The 26,528-nt window shown below is 38.3% G+C and overlaps 1 protein-coding gene across 4 annotated transcripts in view; it reads left to right on the forward strand.

Moving 5' to 3' along the window:
- Positions 1-26,528, forward strand: part of ptprua (protein tyrosine phosphatase receptor type Ua) — a 456,280-nt gene that overhangs the window by 420,591 nt on the left and 9,161 nt on the right. For all 4 annotated transcript variants that reach the window (XM_055157468.1, XM_055157470.1, XM_055157469.1 and 1 more), the window contains 7 exons: positions 8,648-8,745; positions 10,296-10,412; positions 10,966-11,120; positions 15,354-15,489; positions 18,360-18,509; positions 22,874-23,188; positions 25,530-25,655. In XM_055157468.1, the coding sequence (XP_055013443.1) occupies positions 8,648-8,745; positions 10,296-10,412; positions 10,966-11,120; positions 15,354-15,489; positions 18,360-18,509; positions 22,874-23,188; positions 25,530-25,655 (1,097 nt within the window). The remainder of the gene's footprint in view (positions 1-8,647; positions 8,746-10,295; positions 10,413-10,965; positions 11,121-15,353; positions 15,490-18,359; positions 18,510-22,873; positions 23,189-25,529; positions 25,656-26,528) is intronic.

Here is a 26,528-nt window from a genome sequence, read left to right on the forward strand (position 1 = left end):
CGGTGATGCAAGCCCACTCAGATTAAGGTAAAAGTTTTTCAGTGCAATAAACACACACACACAAAACATTTTATTTTTGGCTAAAAAGTTACACAGTGGTGCTTTATGTTTTTTAGACTATATTCAAATCATCTACCTAACTATCACCTCTTTATAACAACTATGAATAAAGATTGAATTCATCAAGTACTTTATGAAGATGATGATTTAAAAAAGTTACACAAAGGCTCTTTAGATTCTTTAGATTGAATTCATACCACTTTTTCTTCCACCTTCTACCTCACAGCAACAAGTAAACATGTAAATATTTAAGCAACTTTCACACTGCAACCCGTGGAACCTAATGTATATTGTATATGCATACGCATAATATATATTGCATAGGTTTTCCTTACACATTAGCATGAAGAACTTTTACATAGCCACCTCCATGTGCAGTCTATAGGCTCAGTGTGACGGATTCCTCCCCCTCTCCACACGACCTCCAGCTCATACATTCGTAAACAAACACTGAATTGCATCACGGTCTACTCAAGGCACCTGCGCTTTTCTCCGGGAAGGCGGGCGGCCGAGTGAGCAGGCAGCAGGTGCTCTGGGCTAACTCTCTATTATGTCCAGGGATGAGGAGGAGGAAGGGGCGGAGTGAGGGAGGGAGGGCTCGGCGGTTGTGGAGGAGGTAGTAGCGCTGGAAGTCTGGGAGGAGAAAATGCCAAGCGTGTTCTGAAAAGACTTGTTTCCAAAGTACTCTGTGCAAATAGTCGAGTGGTGCGATGTGCATGCAGGGAAAAGTTGACCACCTATGATGTAAAATAATAATAGTAAAGGTTTAGATATAGGAGCAATCAGATCAAAATTTGACTTGTAAATCACACTTAACAAATCTCAAAGACTGCTAATATTTAAAGATACAGTATGGAACTTTTCTTGTTACCTGTCACCTGCTTGTTTCCATAGAGATAGTATAGCTTTGGCTATGTTCAGACTGCAGAGTTTAATGCTTAATTCAGATTTTTTTTGGTGAAACCTGATTTTTTTTTTTTTTTTTTTTGCGAGGTTATTCACATTTCCAATTAAAGGCGACTTATATGTGATCTCCAGTGTAAACTTTAGACACACCAAAAGCGTCCCACATGCGCATTGGAGGACACAACAACATCACATGCGGCGAGTGTGCTCAGTGTTTACCGAAGTAGCCTCAACATGGACGCGAGCATTGAGCACCTGGCAATTTTAAAGTTGCTGTTGTATCAGAGCCAGAACATGTGCAGCTTATTTGTTTCATGGAGGAGGTTGAGGAGGTTTAGAAGGACAAGGTTTTTGGCCATGGTTTTGTAGCAGCAATGTTGGTAGGACGTGTAGGAACGTGTGGGTGTGGAGTCACAGCCAAGAGAGGTGGGATTGCTATGTGTTCGCTGCTTTACTGACACATAGTTCATACACAATTTTCATAGGACGAGAAGAACGTTTGTGTACATTAATGAGCACCTACTTGTATCGCTCTCACAAGAGGAAACGCATCTTCTGCAGCCTATTTCAGTGTACAAATGTGTTGGCGTTGGGCTGTACTGGCTCGCAACAGGTGCTTGTTACCGTGTTGTTATGACATGTAGGTGGGATGAATGTGACCTGGCCGTATGTATCGGTTTTAGGAGCACATATCCAAGTGGCCTCGGTCACATTTGAAAAAATCTGGATATGTGTCATTCAGACTAACATTAAAAGATCAGATACAGGTTACATGGGGGCGAAAAAATTGGATTTGGGTCACTTCATGCTGCAGTCTGAACATAGCCTGACTGTCCTACACTACGGCATAATCTAATCTCTAATGTAGTCTGGTAGCACGAGCTGCTTGTCTCTATGGATATGCATAAGTTTGATGTCATGTATACTGTGGAACGCTTTTGGCAAAACAATAATGTCTCTATGAAAGAAGCTGTTGGGGACTCTTGATCATAGCATAGCACACTTTTAAGTCACATACTTTTCTTCTCTCAGTATATATAAATCAACCCTTAATTAACCCTTGTAGATAGTTGTAAAATGTGATCTTTGAAAAACTCCTACCACAAAACATAAACAAAATAGATAGCCACAACTGCCCAGTGGTAAAACCTTGACTGCCAGCTGCCGTTTCGACCACCATCACTCACTCACACCTTGTATACATAGTCAAGGTGGTCTGAGCTTGTGTAAGGGTTCATTTTGGAGATCAAATGCATATCCAATTCAATGGGGATACATTAATTTCTTATCTAAAATGTGCTCAGAGTGACAGTTTTTTTTTGGCTGCTCTCTTAAAACATGACTTCATGTAATTCTGTAGACTTAAATGTACTTAATGCTTGCATAAAAGTTACTAGATCCCAATTAGCTTGACTTGAATGCACTCAAAATTATGCCATATCAATAAGCTCTGACTCTACACATTTTTACTGTGAATTATACAGGATTACAGTATAGTATGAATTTAAAGGCCTTCATTATGACTTGGTTAGAGACCAACTTCAGACATTGAAACTTCTTGACACACTATGACTAATTAGATTCTCTTTGCTGAATTTTTAAAGCCCAACTGTAAAACTTATCAGCAAAACATAGATTAAAGAGGCCATATCACGCTATTTTCTGATCTGTTATGTTGTATTTTCATCAAAAGCATAACTGAGTTGTGTTTTGTTTCATTCACACATGTTTATCACAGAACTAGCTGTTAACTTGAAAACCATTACATGACATAACATGGTGGAGCAGAGCATTTAGAGGTAGAAGATGTAGACAGAATTCAGGGTTACTCAAACATATGTGAATGAAACAAAACACAACTCCAGGTATGTTTTCAATGAGGTAACAACATTATAACATGGTTTAAAACAAAACAAAACAGCCACTTCACAAAAGGATGTATCAACACAGAGGAGAGAGCAACAGTGGACTGCAGTCTGCTGTTCATCTCCACCTAAAAACCACGGGCCCCTCTTTTGAGGACAGTGAGGTACAGATCTTAGCACAGAGAAACAGAGAATCCTTCTCTTATCCAGAGAAAATAATTGGTTTGAAAAGGGAGTTAAGAAAGGGAATCTTTCTCTAAACAGAAATGGGGTACTCAGACACCATCTGTTTCCTATTTACAACTCCATCCTCAAACCTAAATCAAAACAAACAAGAGAGCAATGGCTGTAGCCAGTTCAGGTCCAGAGGTGTGAAAGCACCATTATGGTCCTGAATGGTTATGCTAATATGACCCCCACACTCAGTGCATTTCAATAGGCCTAAATAACTAATTAACTAACAGAAATTGTAAACAAGTAGGTGTGTCATTTTCAAAGTAGTTTCATTGTAGTTAGCTCCTCCCTGCAGACAGATATAAGGAAGTACCCACCAGTATCTGACCAGAACTGAAGAAGAAGCAGCTTGGATGAGCTGCAAAATGTATTTGACCAAATAAACTTTGTCAAGTTGACAAATTGAATTTCTACTTTGTCAACATGGCTTGATGCTCTCAAGAGTCAATTTTGTGTAGTATTTAGGACCTTTAAAGTAAAAGCATGTTGTTGTTTTTTTGTTCCTTTGGATATAATCTTCCACAGTATGGCATAAAACTTTTCTTTTCTATGGAGAATGTTCCAAAATTCCATTTTCCATGGAATCATTCAGGTGACATGTCACCTCCAGACAGTCAGGCGTGGTATTTTATATATATACAGTACCAGTCAAAAATTTGGGCTCAGTGTCTCATTCAGTTTTTTCTTTCTTTTATATACATAATATATGAAGCAAGATATATGGAATTATTTAGTAAATAACTTGACTAAATATGTTTTGACATATATAAATGTATGTATAAAATGCTGAAAGTAGTAAACATATATAAAAAAACTGAATGAGAGAGTGTCCAAACATTTGACTGGGAGATATTTTTTTTTTTACATTTATTGTATTATTCCTCTTCAAATAAAGCATCAAATCACACAACACTGAACAAACTGCTATATTCTAACACACACAAACCCGCTGCTTAGTCTTTAACATGGCCTTACACTCCACATACATTACATTTTGAGCCATGTAACTGTGGTCTCACCTCGGGTCAAGTACAGTACTGCAAATTTCTCCACATTAAGCCCTGAAACAGTAGTGACAGGCTGTGCGAGTTCTGTTTACTCTGGTCTGGTTTGGGTTATCCCAGTGTCACCTCCCATTACACCTCAGCCGCTAACACTCCGACTCTTTGGCCCCAAGGCGCTAACATTTCATTGCATTTGTGAGACAGGAAGATTGCATTTGCTTATCGAGCAAGCTATAACGCGATTTCTTAGCCTACCCACTGTATTCATGGTTTTGTTTTGTATCTTAAAGAGCATCTGACAGGTTAATGGTCTTATATTACGCAAAATGAACTCTTTTGAGCTTTAAACTGTGTACGGATGATTTACCCCCTCAAAAACATACCTGGTGTTGTGTTTTCTTTTATTTACAAGTCTGAATAATCTTTTATTATTGGTCTGTTTACATTTCAATATCTCAAAATGCCCTGTTCCACCTTGTGATGTCATGTAGTGGTAGTTTTCAAGTTAACAAATGCCTTTTACCTTTTGTTCCATAGTTCAGTGTTTTCTGTTTGAGAAAAAGAACTCAGACGAAATATGGAAATATGCAGAGTTTGTGTGTGAATGAAACACAACACAACTCCTGGCAGGTTTGATGAGGAAACAACATTATAACACAGATCAGAAAATAGCATAATATTGATCCTTTAAACTTCTCATTTCACTGTCACAGTTAACACATTTATTTTTACTTGTTTTTACTTCCTGTTTGGACAGGGGCAGCAGATATAAGTAGCGATAACTCCACTTACCTTGCAAACCACAATGTTAACAAGGGCCAAAAGTTTTCTAAATTTTACAATAGTTTTTACAAGACTAATGAAAATAACTTTTATTTTGTTAATAAATCTTAAACTACTAGAAAAATGTGTTCCTTTTGCATAAATTGTTCCTTTTGGTTGTAATTTTTGGTGTTGATGACATAGGTGGAGGTATTGTGTTTAAAATGCACCACTACTTCTTGTATTTTTGTTCTTTTCTCAACTTTTTTTTTCCTCAAACTGCCACTTGACTGATGTAAGACTATGATAAATATTTACCACTGGTACTATCAGACCAAGTCAAAATAAGAAAACGATGAAAACCTGTCATGTGCACTTTAAATGGGTGCTGGGTCAACTCTGAGACAGGTTCAAAGGAATAGCAGTAGCAGGACGTTATCAAGTGCGTACATATTTTTCCCAATGAGCCATGGTGATGTGCTTTTAATGCAGTTGGAGAGCGCTATAAAGCTTTGTCTGTGCCATTTATTCACCACACAAATACAGGATCACTTGAGGCTCTACTTTTAATGGGTCTTTATTATTCTCACTGTGACAACATTATGGTATAAGATATGCCCGTCTGCACTTCTGTGTTCCCTTGGATAAACAAATATGTGGAGCACTCACATTTACATTACTTAATTAATTTCCTTCACCATTCAATTAGTCCTTTTTAAGTAGCATTACTTGAGTTCTGGTTACTCTTGCCAGTGTGAGTAAATACTTAATGATTTGAATATTTGTGTTTCTTGCACTGCTTATTCCAGTATGATTTAACATTTTAATAAAACACTGGGCTTAGGTTTGACTGTATTGGTATTATTACTTGAACTGTGCATGTGTGAAGGGAACATTCAGTTCTTTCAGCTTTGCCTTCTGGCAATCATTCTGGATTCATAGAACCATAGTTACATTCGTAACATTCTTTTGTCCCCTCAGGACTTTGTAAAAGCAGCTCTTAGGGTCAAAATAATGCCACTGTCTGGTGTCTGTATCTAATTATAAAGGGCTTTTATAGTTTGTGAAAAAAGCGGAAATGCAGCATGCTAATTGTTGTTAGCATTACACTCATCCGCTTAAAGTTGTAAAATGTGCTGTGAAAAATCTAGTTTACAGGATGTTATAGAACATTCCAAGATTTAATGTGTAAATATTATAATGTGGGATTTATTTTACAATTTAGAAGTTAGACTTAGTCTTTTTACCATTTTGCATTAGTCATGGAAGTCAAAATGACCTGCAGGCTGTTAAAACCACTCACAATTTATGTATCTGTCCAAAACACACCACATTATGTAAAAAAAAACATGACCTGGGACAGGGAGGACTTTCAATACAAACAGTGGTCAAATTAAGAGATGTCAAAATGACCTCATCTGTTATAATGATAATGATAGTTCAGGCTATATTTAACAGATCTAGAAAACAGTTTGAGCTGTTCAGTCTGTTTCCGTGGTGGGAGCTGCATAATTCTTTAGAACTCATATTTTGAGTAATTTTTCTCTGGTGGAGGATGTAAAATGGCATTAAACTTATCTATCTCCATGGTGATGCCAAATGACCAGGATACAAGAAGAGGTGAACCTGCATGCTTTTCAAGTTAAACCAAAGCACCTGCCATTGAATAAATGCAAAATGGATAAGTTTAATGCCATAATGTGGAGCATTCCAAGCAAAGCATTATCATTTGGAGCTAAGCAGGTGAGTAAAGTTACACGTTTAATATAACTAGGGATCCACCAATCTGATACCGATACTGGATATTAGGGCCTTTACTGAAAAATTAGCTGGATTGGCTTTCATATATCTCTTCTGTCGATACCCTGGAACCTATAAATTGATGTATTTAGACAGTTTACTGGTCTTAGTATTCTTCTGTACTTACTTAAATATCAGCCGCATTGCACATTTGGGTCAGTTTTGTCTTATTTTATTTTTAACTAAAGGAAATGAACATTGTTTTCAGTCTCTTGAGTAACAGTATCAGCAGTATCAGTATCAGCAGACACTTAAAGCTATAGTATCGGAATCGGTATCGGAACTGAAAAAGCTGCAGCATCCCTCAATATAACCAGCCTTTAATATAGCCAGCTTCAGTGCTTCTAACACTTTCAGCATAAAACACACACAGCATTTTGTTTACAACTCCCCCTCCTTGTTTCACACTTATCTGACTTTTGGCCTTGCTGTCATCGCCACGGTTACAGTGCTGCAGCTTTGTTTTCTCACTCCGCTTCACCTCCAATACGCTTAAAAACCCCAATATATAACTCTGGATTACTCTGTTACGAATACAAGAGCCTTCAACTTTTTTATGCGCTTAGGGTAGACTTCCAAAACACTTGTAAATCAATTCTTTTTTTCACACCATCCCAACCATCACTCACCGCATAACCAGCGAAAGCGCCGTCAAATGGGAAATTGAATAGATAAACAACATTCTTCGTCGCACAAATCAATGTTTATGATGAACCCGGGCTACTATTAAACAAATGCCGTGGGTTGGAATGGATGTTACTACGGCGACAGGCACGAGGGAGGGAGGGGCCCGGCGATATTATCAATGCCGCAACGTAATGAAATCGATGAAAGTGTCAACTGCTCCGCGGCTTGTGATTTGTGACGAGAATTTGTGCCGCGGGGAGCCAATCACAGAGCTTGTTTGCGCGCCGAAGCAGGATTTGTGGCTGTATTGAAATCACTCCTCCTCTGTAGTATTCCTCTGTAGTATTAGGAAAACAGTAGGTGCCGTAGCAGTAGTTCAGCCATGGCGTGTGGTTGGGTATTGTGGTTGTAGAGGTGGAGAATACTTCCAATTTGTGCTTGAGTACTGCTGTTAAATGTGTACTTAAAAGGGCCGATATTATGCTATTTTCTGATCTGTGTTCTAATGTTATTCCCTCATCACAAACACACCTGGAGTTTTACTTTGTTTCATTCACACATGTTTAACACAATAATCCTGTATATTCAGTCTGTGTTCTGGGTTAAGAAATCTCTGTTCCACCTTGTGATGTCATGTTGCAATACAGGAAGTGCTTCACTATGTTTTTAAACTCAATATGTCTTCACTAGAATCATTTACATAATTTCAGCTCTGGAATTGTCAGTTTCTATTAAACAAAAGCTAAAAAGTTGCGTTTGAATGAAACAAAAGCTTTGGACAAACTCTATGTATGTTTTAGATGATGTAACAGCATTCTAACATGACTTAAAGCTCACAAGAATCCATTTTGTGTAATGTAGAACCTTTAAAGGTGTACTACTGTATGTAACATTTCAAGTAGAAGGTCCACAACTGCTTGTATATGCAGAGATGTTATTGCCTTGTCTAGAATGTTCCTCAGTATGGCATCAGACTTGTATATCTCCATGGAAACAAGACCAAGCCAAGTCACAGCTCAGATCTGTGAAGTGGTGAAAGTGGTGAAACTAGTGACCCCGCTCACAGCAAGAATGCGTGTAATGTAATGTAATGTCATGCTGTAGAACATTCCAGACAGTTGGAACGTTACATGATTACCCCAAAAAATCTTCTCTTATCTAAATCTATTACAGTAATGTGAGTATTTTTAAATGTTATTTTCCATCCCTGATTTTTTTTTTTCCTATTTGCTCTGACTAGACCTGATGAGCAGAATATCACTGAAACCCTTTCTCTCTGACTTATAACATGTTTTATCTCTCTCCATTTTCTGTCCTTCTCTCTTTCTCTCATCCATTTTGTGCACTTTCTTCCATCCACCTCTCCGCTGTTCCTCACCACCTCCGCAGGCCCCAAGCAGGACATGATCTATGACTTCTGGAGGATGGTTTGGCAAGAGAACTGCTTCAGTATTGTCATGCTCACGAAGCTGGTGGAAGTGGGCAGGGTAGGTACAGCCCTGGCCTCCCCCTCTCGCATCGTAACTCTCTGTCATGTGACCTATCCAGTGAGCCAGCTCAAAGATGGATGGAGTTGAATGTATTTCTGGAGCTCCCTTTATCATGGAGGTTATATATGAAATGTGGTAGGAGGAAAATGGCTGCCCACGTCTGATCATGAGCGATCACCTTAGGTTCTCCAAGGTCAAGGCTTTGAAATATGTGAAGGCAACATGGCAACCTGGGGGCCGCTAACCAGGACTGCAACCGATTCTGTCATACTGGGTAAAAAGTAGACAGAAAACCATATTATATTGTTGTACATACCAGGAGTTTTATTTTGCTTCATTCACGCTTGTTTCATTAATCCCTTGATCCAAAATTGTCTCATCTGAGAACTCAGAAATGTACTGTTTGCATTTTGCCTGGATTGTTGCATCAAAGGAAATGTAGACATCACTTTAAGTTACAAAATGTGAAATACTAATCTCAATGTGTCCAATGTGTTTAAAAGAGACTTAAAGCCATAAGGATTTATAATATTTCTACTTTAAGACATAAGATGATGGCAAGTTTGCAGAGCCGGTCCCTAACAAATAATGATAAGGTTCAACACATGTGGATCATAAAGATATTTGTTTCACACACAGTGAATTATGATGTTTACTGCAGGACCTAGTTATATAGGATATTGTGAGGCAGCAATTCTCCCTTGGAATAACAGATGCACAAGAGGCCCTCAAGCAAGATCCCACTGCTATTGGAGAGTATCAAATACAGATGACAAAATCTGATATTTGGCTGTTTATGCCAATTTATTCTTTTCTAATGCTATTATGAGAAAGCAATTCCGTTACAGTTTTTTTTTTTTGTTTGTTTGTTTGTTTTTTAAAGAACAAAAATTAGAATCACCCAAAAGCTGAATTGTGATAATAATAATACTGGCTTCAACTTTGTTTACATAATGAACTAGGTATTTGGTTAGCTATATTTGTTTGCCGTTAGAATTTAAAGCAAAGCAGAATAACCCATTTGAACCTGTTACACAAAAGGCTAAAACAAAAGTTAAAGCCATCTTAAACAAACTTCTCTGTGACGTTGGCTTTATTTCGTAAAAAGAAAAAAATTCCAGTGAGACACAAGGCAAAAATGAAATGTTGACATAAGACGGCTGGCCTATAAAACTACTGCGTCAACAGAAATATAAAACAGACATTTTCTACAAACAGGACTGGCAGATAGAGGGAAGAGGTGGCTCGGGGACTCGAGGGCTGCCAGAAAATCGCACCAACACCTATACTGTAACTTGTGAGTGCAGGACAGCCAATAGAAATCAGATCAAAAAATGACTTATCTTCCTCTGTGTCAACACTTTTATGCCCCATATCTGATGGCGGAGAGGATAGCGGCGTCTGCAGTATAAAAAGCTCCAAAAATATTAGCTAAGGTTATAGAAGGAGAACAACTTTGCAGTTTTTCTTCAAAGTGACAAAGTTTATGGTTATTTATGTTGGAGATGGACGTCCTTGGAAAGCACTCTGAACTTTTGTTTGTCCAGATGAAGTGTTGTAAGTACTGGCCAGACGACACGGAAATGTATGGAGACATAAAGATCACCTTACTCAAGACCGAGACGCTGGCTGAGTACACGGTGCGGACCTTCGCCATGGAGAGGGTAAGTGCACTCAGTTAATTTAGAGTGTATGTTCAAAGAGAATATGGAACTTTAGTTTTTTTATTTCGTGAAGTTCATTTATAAGTGCTCCTAGATACAAGGTCAAATTAAGTAGAGCTTTTGCTGATATGAAGTGTAATGTTAATTTATTCTCAAAAACATTGGACATGATTGTTCGTTATAATTTGGTGTTATGATTAAGGGAAGGGGGGAACAGGTTTCACATCTGCCATGTACTGGTGCAAAGAAAATCTATGAAATATATGGGAGGTAGCTTTAAATCTAAAAGGACTCTCTCTCTGATCTGAACGATCACTACCTAAACCCCAGCACCTGCAGCCAGTCATGAATCAATGCTGTGCGGTCTCTGCAGCTCAGTGAGGAAATTCTGGAGGTTCTGAGCTTTCACATGAGGCATGACCTGTCCATATACTGAGAAAAACATGCACGTGCCCTCTATCTGCAGGTTATGACACTGGCAGCCCAGGTTCAGTTGTGATTGTACACCTGCAGGCTGCATACCTTTTCTTTAACATGCTGTTTGTTGCTACAGAGGGGGTACCCAGCCAAACACGAGGTATGCCAGTTCCACTTCACCTCATGGCCTGAGCACGGTGTCCCGTATCATGCCACAGGGCTGCTGGCTTTCCTCCGGCGCGTCAAGGCGTCTACTCCTCCAGATGCAGGGCCAGTGGTGGTCCACTGCAGGTAACCGCACTTCATTTTAAGCACATTCTTGTGCTTCATGAGTCATGTTAAGGGCACTGTACCTGTATTGCAGTGTCTTAAAAAAAAAATAATTCTAATGGTATAAACGTATTCCTCACTTTTCTAACTTTTCTAACAAGCATTCAAATTTTTCAATGGGCAGAACAAAGATTTGCTGTTCCAGTAATGCTAGAAACAACTATCATGCTAATAGCGCACCAGCCTTACTTCCTGGTTTGCGGAGGATAAAACACTATGTAATTAGTAGCAGACACAGGCTCATTTTGACCCTATGATCTCCTTTTACAATTTATCTATACTGGGTCAAACACATTTTATGTTATTACATAGAAAAAAAAAAAAAAACTTCAAAAAATAAACGCATACAAATGATCTATTCTGGGTTATTCTGAAGCATGCCTGAATAAAGCATGATCTGGAAACTGAACTTTCATCGCGCTGCACTGAATATCAGTAAATAACTAACTCCATGCGCGCCTGTGTACGAGCTGGCGGGGGGTGAATTTCTCAGCACAACACCTCTGGCAGTGGAACACAATAGCACACCTCCCTGTCTGTCTGGCACCTGTGCAATCCGACCAGCTTCCAGGCTCATTTCAGAAACTATGATTAAACAGGTGGTACAGTGTAGGTCTGTGTACTGTAAATGCACAAATCCATGGCATCACACTGACACCGCATACATCAGTACATCAGTGGCAGATTCTTTGCCCTTTTGGTGGTATTGCTCACTATTGTAAATGCTACAGTTTTCTCTCTTTATTTTTATTTTTTTAATTTTTTAAAGGTCCTATATTATGCAAATTTGACTGTTGTGAGCTTTAAGTCATGTTACACTGTAGTTACCTCCTCAAAAATGTACCCAGAGTTGCGTTTTGTTGTATTTACACATGTTTGAGCAATCCTTTATTATTAGTCTGTCTATCAACATTTCCCAAGATCAAAATGTTCTGTTCCACCTTATGATGTCTTGAAGTGGTTGTTTTCAAGTTAACAGCAAACTTTTGGCTTTTGTTATTAGATAGGCATTTCCAAGGTTGAAATAATTGTTCTAGTGAAGGTGTATGGAGTTTAAAAACACCTGTGGAGCACTTCCTGTATTACCACATGATAGGGTAGAAGTGTTTTTTTGTTTGAGAGAAGAACACAGCCTAAAAATACAGGATTTGTGTTAAAAATGTGCGAATGAAACAAAATGCAACTCTGGGTATTATTTGATGAGGAAACAACATTATAAAATAGATCAGAAAATAGTCTAATATGAGACTTTTAAATCATACTCTCCTCCAAACAATATATTTTAGTATTTTAGACCCAAAAAGTGCACTATTGCTGGATTTCAGATGACTTCACATTCAATAGGACAATAATATTTAATCCAGTTCGAAGCAGCTACAATGAATATTGTTAAAATGCAGATTTTTGTTGAAATATATCAAGTATAGAGTCTAGTCATATATAAATGTGATCAGGTTTAATATGTGGGAATTTTAGTTTGCATGATTACTTTTTTGTTTTTTATTTTTATTTTAGTCAGTAAAAAATATGACATACTAGGACAAAAATACTTTAATCGGCGAAATGAACGCTTACAAGAGTTAAAATTGTCAGTGAACTAAATTCTCAAACTGGCAACGTACTTTGGTGCAAACAGGACTCAAGCTCAAGGACTAATCAGAATATTAAAACTATACAAGGCTTGTGTACAATTAGCTATTAAGGATAATGGATACTGTCAAATAAAATCTAAACACAAAATAAACAATACAGACAGAAATTGTAAAACAGAAAAAAAACAAAACAAAAGTGAAATTAGAAAAAGAAAAATTAAATGACATACGTGTGAAATTAGAAACTTGTTATTGGTTCCACAGCCAGTTTTGTTTTTCCCAAACTGACTCTGGCAGCTTGGTGGTTGTGTGCGTTGGTGTGCACACTGCCACACTGCTGAGTGTTGTATCTCACATATTCTTTTTTGTTCAATTAAAAAGCAGTGACTTCCTGTAGACCCACTGTGGAGCTGTGCACAAAAGGTGGAAAGTCATAAACAGACCACATAGGTGTAATTTATTTATTCTTTATAATTATATCTATTTATAATACAATGAACTAATTACTATAAATATGAGGCTCGTACACACACTTGCACACACATACACACTCACACACATTTCCATGCTTCTTGGGGTCTTTAGATTGACTTACATTCATTTTCTGTGAAACTGATCCCAATAGTCACTATTTGACTATCCTTAATTTAACATAAACCCTCCTTTTAATCTTAATCATTTTAATCCATATGTGATTAAATAAATATGCATGCCTTAATTTACAAGTCTAAGTGGGTTAAGAAACTAAACAAACACAATTTACAATGTATTATTAAAAACTGTACCTGTCAGATGGAGTTATATTCTTGAAAACCTTTTTTTTTTTAGTATTGATTCGAGTCTTATCCAATATTGCGATATAAATATATTTTATATATTGTCCTGGCAGATCGGTGCAACATTTGCGGTAATGTGGTCGCTATATCAGACCATTTTGGTAAAGGAGGAGTTCAGTCGAAAGGCAAAGCTCTCGATTTACCGGCCTGTCTTCATTCCTACCCTCACCTATGGTCATGAGCTTTGGAAAGATCAAGATCGCATATAAGTGTTCAGATGAGTTTTTAGGGTGAGGAGCTCTGTCACACAGAAGGAGTTATATCCTACATGCAATATGATCCTTAAGCTGTTTTGTTGTTGTTGGTTCAAATCCCACCCATGCTAATTATTTATTTGGGTTTCAATGGACAGTGCATGAACTTGGTCACCTCTAGTTAAAGTTTTTTGACTAGATTCAGTTGAGATATTTTCACATTGTTTATGCATGGCACCTCGTATTTGTTGACTCTCAAATAGTGTAGATGTAAGAGCTTTTTACTATTTAATATGGGCCCTATTACCAAAATGAGTGTGCAAGGCCACTGAGAATAGAGCTGAATAACTAGCACATTTTAATTCAACCTGGGGGCATGCAGTAATGACATGCTTTGGTGAGATTTATTAATGTAGTTTTTATATTATTTATTTAATTTCCACGTGGGAGTGATTTGTGCCTAAAACAACACAAAGCAGTGTTATATGAGGTGAAAAAGGTTGTAAATGCACAAAAGCATTAATTCCTCTTTAAACATTCTGGGGGTGCAAATCTTGGCAGAACACCGTGGCTCCTATATCTCTGATATCTCTTAGTTGTACAAATGCTGTGTTTGATTCAGTTCTTGTCCTGGTTTAATTCTGGTCTAGTCTAGTCTGGTATTGATCTGATTTAGGTCCTAGTGTAGTCCCAGTTTTGTTGTGGTATGTGTGCAAGTTTTAATGTTGCCTGACAGATGTTTCATTTAATACAGTTCAGAAATAAAGAGTGAATTTGGTTTTATTCATTTACTGTGTGTATTTTCTATAGTTAATCTGTCTAAAATTAAAGGTTCACTGTGTAACTGTGTACAAAGTCTGCCAGATAGTTATTGCTTTGAAACTTAGCCTGATGTTGCCATGGAGATAATAAGGAGATAATAATAAGTTTAATAGTGTATGTGATGCATTCCAGGAAAATCAATGCCATCATGGACACAACCAGGTGAGGGAACAGCTACATAGTCAACCTTTAATGTATGCCAGTTTACTACATCGAAACTTCCACAGTTAATGCATTATTTATGTGGAATATCCCCATGTTTTTCTAAAAGGAGGTTGTAACCAATTTATTTATTTATTTATTCAATTATTCAGACCAATTTGTCTTGCTCCAGTACAGATTTATTGTGTTTTACAGTAGAAATAAGAGTGATGTGCTACTCTCTACATAATTATAAAGCATTTCTCTCTCTCTGAAAATAAGGAAGTGTACTATTAGCAGGCTAATGTTCAAAAGCATTACCTTGACGTCAAAAACTCCACTCTGGCCTCTGCAAGTTTAGAAAAGTGCTAATAAACTCAGTAAAGGTATTATTGTAAGATTGGATTGCTGTTTAAAATAAGCTAGTTATGTTGTTCAGGTTTTAAAGATGTTAAAAATCAGGTACTGTTCCTTTAAGTTCCTTTTAAGCTACATTTACTCATGAAACTAAAGTGAAACATGGCAAGCTGTATGTATGGTAGCCATTTGAATGTCCTCTTTATAGTGCACCCATCTCACCCTCTCACCCCCTCCCCCCCTTTATTGCAGCATGGGTGCAGGTCGGACTGGGTGCTACATCGTGCTGGACGTCATGCTGGATATGGCCGAGTGTGAGGGAGTGGTGGACATCTACAACTGTGTCAAGACGCTCTGCTCCAGACGCATCAACATGATCCAGACAGAAGTGAGTCTACATATGAGCACCGCTGCCATAGCAACTGACAATATAAAAATAAATATTATATCTGATGAATGGGAAACCCTCACAGTGTTGCAGATAACAGGAAGCTGAAACCAATGAATACATGCTACTTTGTAAATAACTTTGTAAAGAACCTGTAGTTAAATAGGGATGTATTTATATCCATTAACATATTACATATCTGAATGTTGACCTTTTCTTTGTCTGAAAATACTATATCCACCAAAAACAAATTTAAAAAGCAGTGACTTCCTGTAGATCCATCATGGAGCTGTAAACAAACACTGGAAAGTCATAATCAGAGCAGATACATGTAATTCATTTATTCTTTCTAATTACATACAATTCTGATACAAGTAATTACTAGAAGTATGGCGCTCTGTTCACACACACACACAGAAAACCCCTGCAGACATGTTTTTGATGAAGGAATAACACTATAATATCATAGAAAGCTCAAAACAATTTGACTGAGTATTATACCTTCTCTCCCATTCATTATATCTTCAGAAATACCCTTTTTCAACAGACTTTTTTATATCTGATTTTGAAAATTAACTCATACCCATCAAAATAAAATAATAATCAACAATTGTGGACTATTAAGTTATATTGACTGCCATCCTCTATCTCATTTTAACATATTTATCCTTTATTCCAGCTTTGTAAAAAATCTTCATTTGCATAAATGTTTTCCAAGTGATCATAATAATTTCTCAAAATGATGATTTTCACACTACATCAGCCAGTGTGAACCGCTTGTCGAGGTTTTTAAACTACACACGCTCCTTTGTATTTTGTCATATTTGTTAAATAATAATGGGAGTTTGCTCATGTGAAAGATTAGGCTTTTAATACACTGAACACTAAACTCTACTATAGTCCACTAAACTCCAAAAAATCTGCATGAAGGTCTGCTAACCTTTTGTCTCTATGGGTGTTATTCATAAGAGTAGATTTATTTCACATTTGGAGTTTTCTTTCATAAAATATAGAGGAGGGGACTGTGAAGTCAACCGTAGCGTTCAGCTCGGGGCCAGCAGTTATAGTCTCTCATTTGGAGACAAGTTCCATATTTGGAATACTGGAATCCAAAGAGCCAAAAGGGGCAAGGGTGTGGACGGTACTTGCATTTTCTATACTGTGGTTTTGCAGGGGGCGGGGTTAACACAAACACTTTAAGGTCAGAATGGCGAGCCTGTCAGCAGCCTTTACAGAGAGTAGCTCCACTCCACCATTTTTCAGTAGAATATCATTTGGAGTCAATGGAGCCAAGTCACGCCCATGCTCACTTCCTATTTGTAAAGTGGTGGCTTCATTTACGTTTTGGCCCAGTGTACATCATGGTTGCTGGGTAACTGCTATGAAAAACCGTTACGTGATGTTATAATTTCCAAACAGCAAGTAAAATTTGAAGCCTAAAAAAAGCCAAACCGGGATAAAATGTAAAAAATATTTTATAAAATCTTAAATAATGATCTTAACTGTGTCAAATGAGTAGTTCAACATGTCATAGGCACTTTAAAGGTGCATTGTGTAACTTTTCGAGTGTCACCATGGGGATGTCCTTTGCTTCGCTGGAGTAACATTAAACATACATCTTGTATTTATTCATTACGGATGTTTCTGTTGCTCAAAATTACAATAATTCCTTTCATGAATAGGGGCGACTCTCCACAGATCTGACTTGTAATGTAGTGTAGTGCTGCAACTTGCTCGTCTACCTTGTGACAGACAGGTTTAATCTACACTGTGGAACATTCTAGACAGCGCTATAAAAGTTCCATGAAGACAAGCAGGTGGTGGACCCTCCCCTAGAAATGTTACACAATGCACCTTTAAAACAAATCGAGCAAGAGAAGTTTGATAACTCTACCAACTATTGTTATTGTTGGCACACAGTACATACATGCTAATGCCATCACTCCAGGCACACTGTCTCACTAATGAACCAACCTCATACTTTTATTCATTTTTAAACTTTGTTATCAGTAAAACAACGCTATTTTCCATAAAGAAATTGCTACTTAAAAATTCACAGTTAATTGCGACCGCCCTAGCAAACCAAAAGCCTATAATTGCTCGAACAGATAAGCCTGGAAATATAGAAATAACACTGCGTATTAACTCCAGCCTGAATGTACCGCCGTGTACCACTGCATTCACCTTTTAACTCATGTTTTTGTCCAAAATGAATGTGTGCAATTAGTTTCGACACGTAAAATGCTAAATATGTTGCGAATAGGCCAGTTCAATGCCACTGTTTTTGATCTTTTGTTAGCTCCCATGTCAAAATAAAGTGAAAGAGTTTAGACGATAATTGCGCCGCTCATTATGGTTTTTAATACAGAGAGTGGGCACCATTTAGGTCCTCCACTCTAACCATTTACACAGCATTTCAGGCTTGCATACAATGTAGAGGAGACAAAATGACAAGAAGGCTTTGACGGTTGTGAATATTAGGCAATTGCAGTAATTAACCAGAGGAATTGTGGTTCATGAATGGTTGATTAAAACTCATTTGGGAGTAGATGTGTGGCATGTTCTCTGTTGGTGGAGTATAAATTGATTTCTATTACTAATTTGATTTCTATTACTTTAGTATTCAGTAAAGGTATGCAATGTTGGGAAAAACACTTACATAAAGAAGTGTTTTGCCCAGGGACACAACAAACAGCATATTATTTGAGGGGAAAAGTTGTGATTGTAGGGCCGTTTAAGAGTGCAGTTGCTTCCTTTTTACTTTTGTATACCAGTGTTTTCATGTAATGATTTGAAACATGTGTAAGTCACTCTTTTGGATGTTACCCAGTAAATGGCAGGTGTTGATAACTGTATGTTGTGGTTGACAGGAGCAGTACGTGTTCATCCATGACGCCATCTTGGAGGCGTGTCTGTGCGGAGAGACTGCCATCCCTGTGAGCGAGTTCAGCCTCACCTACAAAGAGCTGCTCAAAGTGGACTCCCAGTCCAACACCTCACAGCTCAGGGAGGAGTTCCAGGTAACACACACTCACTAAAACGTCCAACGAGGTTCATTTGGTCTTCTGATAATTTATGTTATTAGGTTCTTTTTTCAGACCAAGAGTTTGTTTTCATACCTGATAGTTTTGACTGCTCACTAGCGGTCTTCCTCAGAGTGGTCACGTGATGTTGCTGTGATGTGTCTGGTCAGCTTTTTTACTCTCACACACCTGGGATACTGTCCTGAGGAAGTCGGACGGATAGGAAGACAGCGCCAAAACATGTATAAATCAGCTGACTGGACATGTCACAGGAACATCACGTGACTCTGGGGAAGAGCGCTAGTGAGCAGTCGAAACTGTCAGGTATGAAAGTAAACTCTTGGTCTGAAAAAAGAACCTAATAATAACATACACACTAAAACGTGTACTAAAACAAGCTGATATGAATGAGGCCATACGGGTGTGATCTCAAAAACTAAGCAAGGTTGGGTCTGGTTAAGATGGGAGACTTCTTGGAATCAGGTGCCACAGTGGGGCGCCAGTGTGTGGTGTGTGAGTGTTGGTGGTGGTTGGAGTGGGGCGATGACTCAGATCTACAGCCTTGCGTCCTTCAGTCTGGCTACAATAGGATCTTACCACCACCAGCTGTGGAGGGAATGAATAATGCTCTGTAAAGAAAAAAAAAGTGCTATATGAACCTGATGCATTAGAGGTGTTTTTATTATTTTGTTATTTCCTTTCTTTTATTCTGTTCAGTGTCTCAAGATCACTTGGAAGAATAATTTTATAATTATGTCACTGTATATGAAAAAGAGATACATAAATACAAATACATCTAGTTTTGCATGTTTTGCAATATGAAATGATTACTGACATCATTTTAATTTTGCACTGGGTATCCTGGGTCAAGCACATGGACATCCAACTCAATTAAAGCAAATGTAGATCATTAGACTAAACAATTGGCAATCAAACTAACCTCAATGACTCTATTGTTATAAAAAAACATGTATGCAGAATGCTTAAACTTTCCAACATCATTCAAACTGATAAAAGTTTCATATTTATTGTACAATGTGTAAATCAACAGCATCATTTTACACTGTCCTTAAGTGGCCCCAGACACTAAAACAACATCATTAAAACTATCTCTATCCTATTTCTTTGACTATCTGCAGAATTTCTAAGCAGTAGCAGCAGCTGTTAGCGTCTCTGTTTCCCTAATTGTCTTTCTATCGCTTGGATGCATTTAATTTATTGTCGGCCATTACGCATGGACCTGCAGATTATTGAAATTAACAGATGGCAGACTAAAAGGTAGTAAACGTAAATAATGTAGTGTAACAACAAAGCAAAAAGCATATTTCACTATAATAGCCATAATATTCATAATCTATGTAAGTCCCTAGTAGCACTCACTTCTAAATGTCAATGACAGCAAACAATCGTGTTACCTTGTAATTGTATTTAGCCCTCCGTTTGACTCCTGCTACTCAACCAGATGTCAATGGCAGCTATAACTTGTGACTGGTGTGGTGTATATCAAACTATTATGAGAAGATGCTTACTCGCCAAATAGCAAAAGCCTTGAATGGAGGTTTTGTATTCATTACTACAGCAATGGCTTCCTAATGCAACTATGTCCTTTTTTTTTTTTCTTAGCTTAATGTTCATCTGGATGGTAAACAATTAAAGATGCACTATATAACTTTTCTGGTGGAGGGTTGACCAACTTTTTGTCTCCATGGAAATGCTGTTACTTTGCCACAGTTTCTTAGTGTGGAATTAAATTGAGCCTTCTAGCATTTATTGAACTACTGGTGTTCTCTAGCTAAAATTAAACCTTGAAAATCATGCCTTATTGCCTTATTGCCTTATTGCAGTGAGTGGGCTTACACATGGAAACAGCATATGTGTGAAATAGCATCTAAAAATAAACTGAAACTAAGAACACAGCTGAACTTTGCTTTGAATGTGCACTATGATTAACTTTTCTGGTACTTTGGAATGTCTGGAATACTTTTCTTTTTTTACGCTACCAGTGAAAAGTTTTGACAACACCAATCTTTTTTTTTTTGTCTACTACTATCTACATTTTAGATAGATATAGAAGACATCAAATATATGATGCAAGATATATGGAATTATGTAGTAAAGAATAAATTATAAAGTCAAATAAATCAGCTAAATCGTTTCTATACTTTATATTCAAATTCCTCAAGGTGGTCACCCTTCGGTTTGTCAACAGCACTGCAAACCTTGGGTTTTCTCTCAGTGAGCTTTATACTGAAGTGTCCTGAAAGAGATGTGCCGTACCAGGGTCAAGAAATGCCAAAGTATTGTTGAGTGTACCGTACACATGTTATATTACCTTGATAAACTTGTGAGCACAGACAGTGAAACATGTCTGGCAAAGCAGTACTATCTCTATAGAAAGAAACAGATGATGGACCTTCTAGAAAAGTTGCATGGTACTCTTTAACAGAGATTGGAAAAAAAAATAAAAAAATGTTTATGTTTAGTTTGCATACCCACAAATAGAATTATACTAGTACTATTGTCAAAATTAAACTCAAGTAAAACATAAAAAGTATGCATGAAACATTATACTCAAAGTACTACTTAATAAGTTACTTTCCACCCCTGCTTGTTCTTCTCTAATGCCTCACTTTTTGATTGAACTGTGCGCATGGTGGTGCACTGTTTTAACTAATGCCACGGGCTTGTCCACTTTAATGCACTTATAATGGAGCTATTGATCGCAGACCTTTGTCCAGAATAATTAGATGTGCTCTCTCTCTCTCTCTCTCTCTCTCTCCCCCCGTCCCTCTCTCTCTTTCTCTCCCTCTTTCTCTGTGCCCCTCTCTCTCTGGCTCTCTCTCCCTCTCTCTATCTATCTGTCTCTCCCCGACTCTCTAGCTCAATTATACCTCATGGTGAGCCTGTAGCCAATAGGACCGCCCCTTGTAATTATAACCCGTCACGCACGCACATTATATTCCAACTGTGATTTCGAACCAGCAGGGACTCGTTCACTATATGAAGAGAGATAATCACTTCCTATTGCTATCCGTGTGTTATGCACTTTGTTAATAATGTATGGATGTATGCTAAATGTGGTTTTATCCTACAGGCCTTTAGGAGTTTGACTAGCAATAAAGTCTAATTGTGCATATGCAATGGAAGGACGGCCACCTTGAATGTTAACATGATAAGATAACTCAAAAGTAAGTTGAATGGTTTTGAGGAAAATTCAGTAAAAAAAAAAGTCAGTAATGAATATTACATTGAAAACATAAACAAAAATGTATTGATATTAGTGTGACAGATGAGAGATCAGACAGTGTGTTTCAGTCTGACACCAGCTAATACCAGGGCTTGTATGATCAATAAAGTCAAAGTCAAATAAAATAATTAATTTTGTTTGTTTCTTTTGCATTGAAACTCCCCTGCTATAGAGAAGTTTACCTTGTAATAATAGACGTGCAATCATCCAAGGCTTTTATAGCATTTATATTGTAATGTAATTACAATATGTGTGTCCAAGTCATTTCCCTTACAAACCAATAAAGGTTCTAAGGTGAAAGAGTCAGAGAATGTATAAAGCTACACTGCAATCAGTATTCAATATATTTTACAGGTGTTGTTACATTTTGTTTGTTCAGTTTTACTCAAGGAGTGCTAACATATATTTCATAGCTATATATAGACTGTATATAAATATACTGTGTATATGTACTGCATAAAGTCAAAGTCATAAAAGAAAATGTTCATATTATTTTTAAAGGTGCACTATGCTGGTCGGGGGTATGCCACCGGCTTGTTTCCATGAAAATATTTGGGGAGTAAAGCTGAAGAAAATAAAGTGAAAGAGTCCCTGAGCAGAGACTCCCAGACTTCCCTTTCCACAAACACTTTCTCCAGCTCTTCCTTTGGGATCCCGAGGTGTTACCAGGTCAACTCAGAGACATAGTCCAACGTGTCCTGTGTCTTTCCCATGGCCTCGGAATACCTCCATGGAAGCGTCCGGGAGGTATCTGGAAAAGATGCTCAAGCAACCTCACCCGCTCCTTTTGCACCTGCTTAACTCCGAGCTCCTACCTTGTGACTGAGCTTTATAATGTATTTATTGATTTTAAAAAACACAACGAAAAACATGCGTTCTTACTGTCCTTTCCACTGACATGATATGTCTCTTGGCCTGATTGTGTCATCTGTTTTTTTCCAGTTGAGAGATCAAATTAATACTATATAGCTTTCTTGATAAAGCAATAACATCTCCATGGAGGCAACCAGATGGTGGACTGTCCACCAGAAAACTTACATAATCCACCACTTTCACCAGGAAATCTCTCTTTCTGTGCTGTGTCTTTACTGTCTATTTGATTTCCTTTCTCCAGACCCTGAACTCGGTCACCCCTCACCTGGACGTGGAGGAGTGCAGTATCTCCCTGATGCCGAGGAACCGTGAGAAGAACCGCAGCATGGACGTGCTGCCCCCTGACCGCTCCCTGGCCTTCCTGGTGACTACCGAGGGGGAGAGCAGTAACTACATCAACGCTGCGCTTGCAGACAGTTTCCTCCGGCCAGCCGCATTCGTGGTCACCCCTCACCCACTGCCCGGGACCACCACAGACTTCTGGAGACTGGTGTACGACTATGGGTGCACCTCCATCGTCATGCTCAACCAGCTCAACCAGTCCAACTCAGCATGGGTAAGAAGGACATGGAAATACGCTGCAATCAATTTCATTTTGGCTTTCTACCATTTTATAAAGATGTTCCTTCGTCAAAAACATGCCTGAAGAGGTTTTAGATGTCATCCATGCCTGTTTCAGTAAAGCAATCTCGCTTTATGGTTAGCTGTAAGATTTTGTGCAATTCTCAGCCCACAAGACTACATTATCCATGCTTCCACATGATAATTCTCCGTAAATATACAAAAACATGTTACAAAACTATACACAGCAACTTGACAAACCTGATGCGATGTGCAGTAGTTTTTTTAGTGGGATGCATGCTGATTGTGTTGTGATATTGCTCTGAAGGGAGAGTGACTTATGTGGGGAGCAAATCGAAGGGAAGTGTCAAAAATAAAAGTGAAATTTATAAAACTTGTTAAGTTGTTTTCAGCGAATATAGCATTTTCAAAACAATAAAAGGTAATATCTAAAGGTTATGTCTTTAAGAACCATTCAGGCTTAGTAATTACTTAATTAATATTCCAAACATATAATGAAGTAGTTACTAAACCTTAATTATTCACACAATTTGTTCATATAGATTAAATCTGTTTGTGCTTTATTAAAACAAATTAAGGAGTAATTATTATAAAGTGGAACATAGACATTCTTTCGTAAACTTGTCACTTAGCCTATTTTCTATAATTCCTTTTTTTTATATTATCAAAGCCTCTTTAAAAATGTCTACCTGTTCACAGCAGCCTCCATTGTCTCCATGTATGTACATTCAAATGTCTTTGTGTAGATTACCATATAATTACACAGGGCAGCATTCCATTTGACGCTTATAGAAAATCCATAAATCAATCAAACTTACGTAAAGGCCGTACCCAAAGCAATAGGTTCCATCACTCACTTCCTAACAGAGCGATTAAGTCTAGGCGGATAGTGGCAGAATGTCACGGGGCTGACAGTGGAAGGCAGGTCATCGCGGGTTGTATGCTGGCTAGCCCATCCAATTTACGCGGCCTGTCACGCCATTAGCATGCTCTTATCGGCGGGGCCATGCTCGCCGGTGCGTGGGCTCGCTATCGCCCCCTCTGTCAGCATGTCATGTCGGATTGAGGCTGCAGCGCTCCTATCTGCACCGGGCTGTCCATCTCCGCCTGCCTGTCACTCGGACTGACTGTAGTGTAACACAGAATATAAGCAATTCCATGAAAGCTAGACATGTGAAAGCTTAAAATGTATTACTACTACTAATACTACTATAACTACTAATAATTTCACTATAAGAACTACGTGCTATGCTACTGCCTCTTAAAATTGGTTATAAAAACAATTAAATACAAAGAGGTACTAATATTTGTGTTGTTAAAAGTAGAAGAGATTGTACTTTAAGAACAAATATTAAATAACAAATAAATTTCAGTTAATTTTCTTGTAAAACTATGAGGATTCATTTTACGTATACTGACTGACATGAGCCAATCTCCATATCAATCCAAGAATACCACAAAACTATCAAACCACCTCAAGGTTTTCTTGTACTGTGAGTACTAATACTGCTAATAGTACATTTCTGAAGTCACCAGTGAATTTGAGAGAAAGAACATAACCACAACATCTCTAAAGCTTACAACTACGGCTTGCTGACAGCTAGCAATATTTGTATTATTTGGAGGTATAGGCTGTAGTAAAGAAAAGAAAAGTAGTATTTTTCATACTGCATGTTATGTTGCCTATTCACACTCTTAATACTATCCACTATTTCTATGCCTTGTTGTACTTGTACTGCTAATACTACTACATATCCTGTAATGCCAGTAGTACTTTTTACTTTTTCATCTTGACATGAAAAACATACACCCCTCCCTGCCCAGTGTTGCACGTTTACACCCTCCTGTCAGTGTGAAACGCTTTTATCAGCGGGCGTCTCAACCCCGCGGTCACCCCACTCATCACCCACTGACGGCGTCCCCCATGGGTCCGTCCTAGGCCCTATTACCTTTGGGCTTCGTGCCTTTAAACTGTCACGCTTTGTCAGGGCGAACCTTGGCTTTTCCATTCTCCAACCTCGTGTTTATCTCTCCCAGGCCCCGGCAAGGTCTACCACTCCATTAATTTCGAATGTGCTAATGGTAATGATTTTGACACATGAATAATTCAAATGGTAACCGTGGCTTTTGCGGGAGATAGTTCGCCCGTTGTCTCATTCGCCGGTTTAATTCGGGGTTGCTATTTGTAGATAATCATTGTCATTTAAGCTAATTGTGTGTGCTGTCAATGCTCAGGTCTTGTTAGCAGCGTTTGCCAATCTGATTTGTGTTGTGCTATGGTGTAATATCCTGTTTGCTCGTGTTTCGTCTCACAGCCATGTCTGCAGTACTGGCCCGAACCGGGACTCCAGCAGTTTGGACCAATGACGGTAGAGCTGCTCTCCCGGACGGCGGATGATGATGTCATAATACGGCTCTTCAGGGTGCAGAATATCACGAGGGTAAGCGGGAATTCACGAAACTCTTATTAAATTTTATGGTTAAATATGATGCATCTCAAGTTTTTGGAGTGTATTTGTATACTCAACCTTGATATTTAATCCTATGTAGCTTTGAAAAATGAATAAAACCTGTGTTGATATAGATATATTTTTTTTATATTGTTGGAAACAAAAGACACAAGGACTTCCTTTACTCAAACATGCACAGTTTCAACAAAACATTTATGCATTTTTTATAAGGGAATTTTATGGAATTGCCGTATTTTCCGCACTATAGGGCGCACTCCAACCCCATCAAAAAATGACTGCGTGTCCCACAATCCAGAGCGCCCTATACACGAATCCACTCAGGTGTCCCAGCACGACTTCAGTAAACTACAAAGCCACACCAACCACAGCCCACACAAACACGCACGAAGCAGACAGCAACCGCACAGCGAAAAACACCCGCAGCCACACTCATCACTCCATGGAATGAATGGAACGGAGGAACGAACTGAAAAAGCGAGTGCAGTGTGCCACTTCTAGCCACAATTGAACAACTGAGTCACTGTGAACACGCCAACAATCCAGTGGTCCCAGACAGCACCCTGTCTACGCACCACAATTGAACAAAGCCGAGAGTCACCGTGAACGTGTCAAACAAAGTCTAACTGAACCATCTAACTGTTGTGTTTTGTTTAATGCACTTTATAGCCCGGTGCGGTTTATATGTGAAAAAAGTTTGAAAATAGACCATTTAATGACAGTGCACCTTATAATCCAGAGCGCCCTATAGTGCGGAAAATAAAGTAAACATGAACGTGTATTAACGGGTCTTTGAGACACATTGACAGACCATATGTCCACAGCTACTCGCCAGTTATTTTATAG

This window comes from Boleophthalmus pectinirostris, unplaced genomic scaffold (assembly GCF_026225935.1).
Source record: "Boleophthalmus pectinirostris isolate CB_2022bp ecotype Guang Dong unplaced genomic scaffold, ASM2622593v1 HiC_scaffold_21, whole genome shotgun sequence".
NCBI lineage: Eukaryota > Metazoa > Chordata > Actinopteri > Gobiiformes > Gobiidae > Boleophthalmus > Boleophthalmus pectinirostris.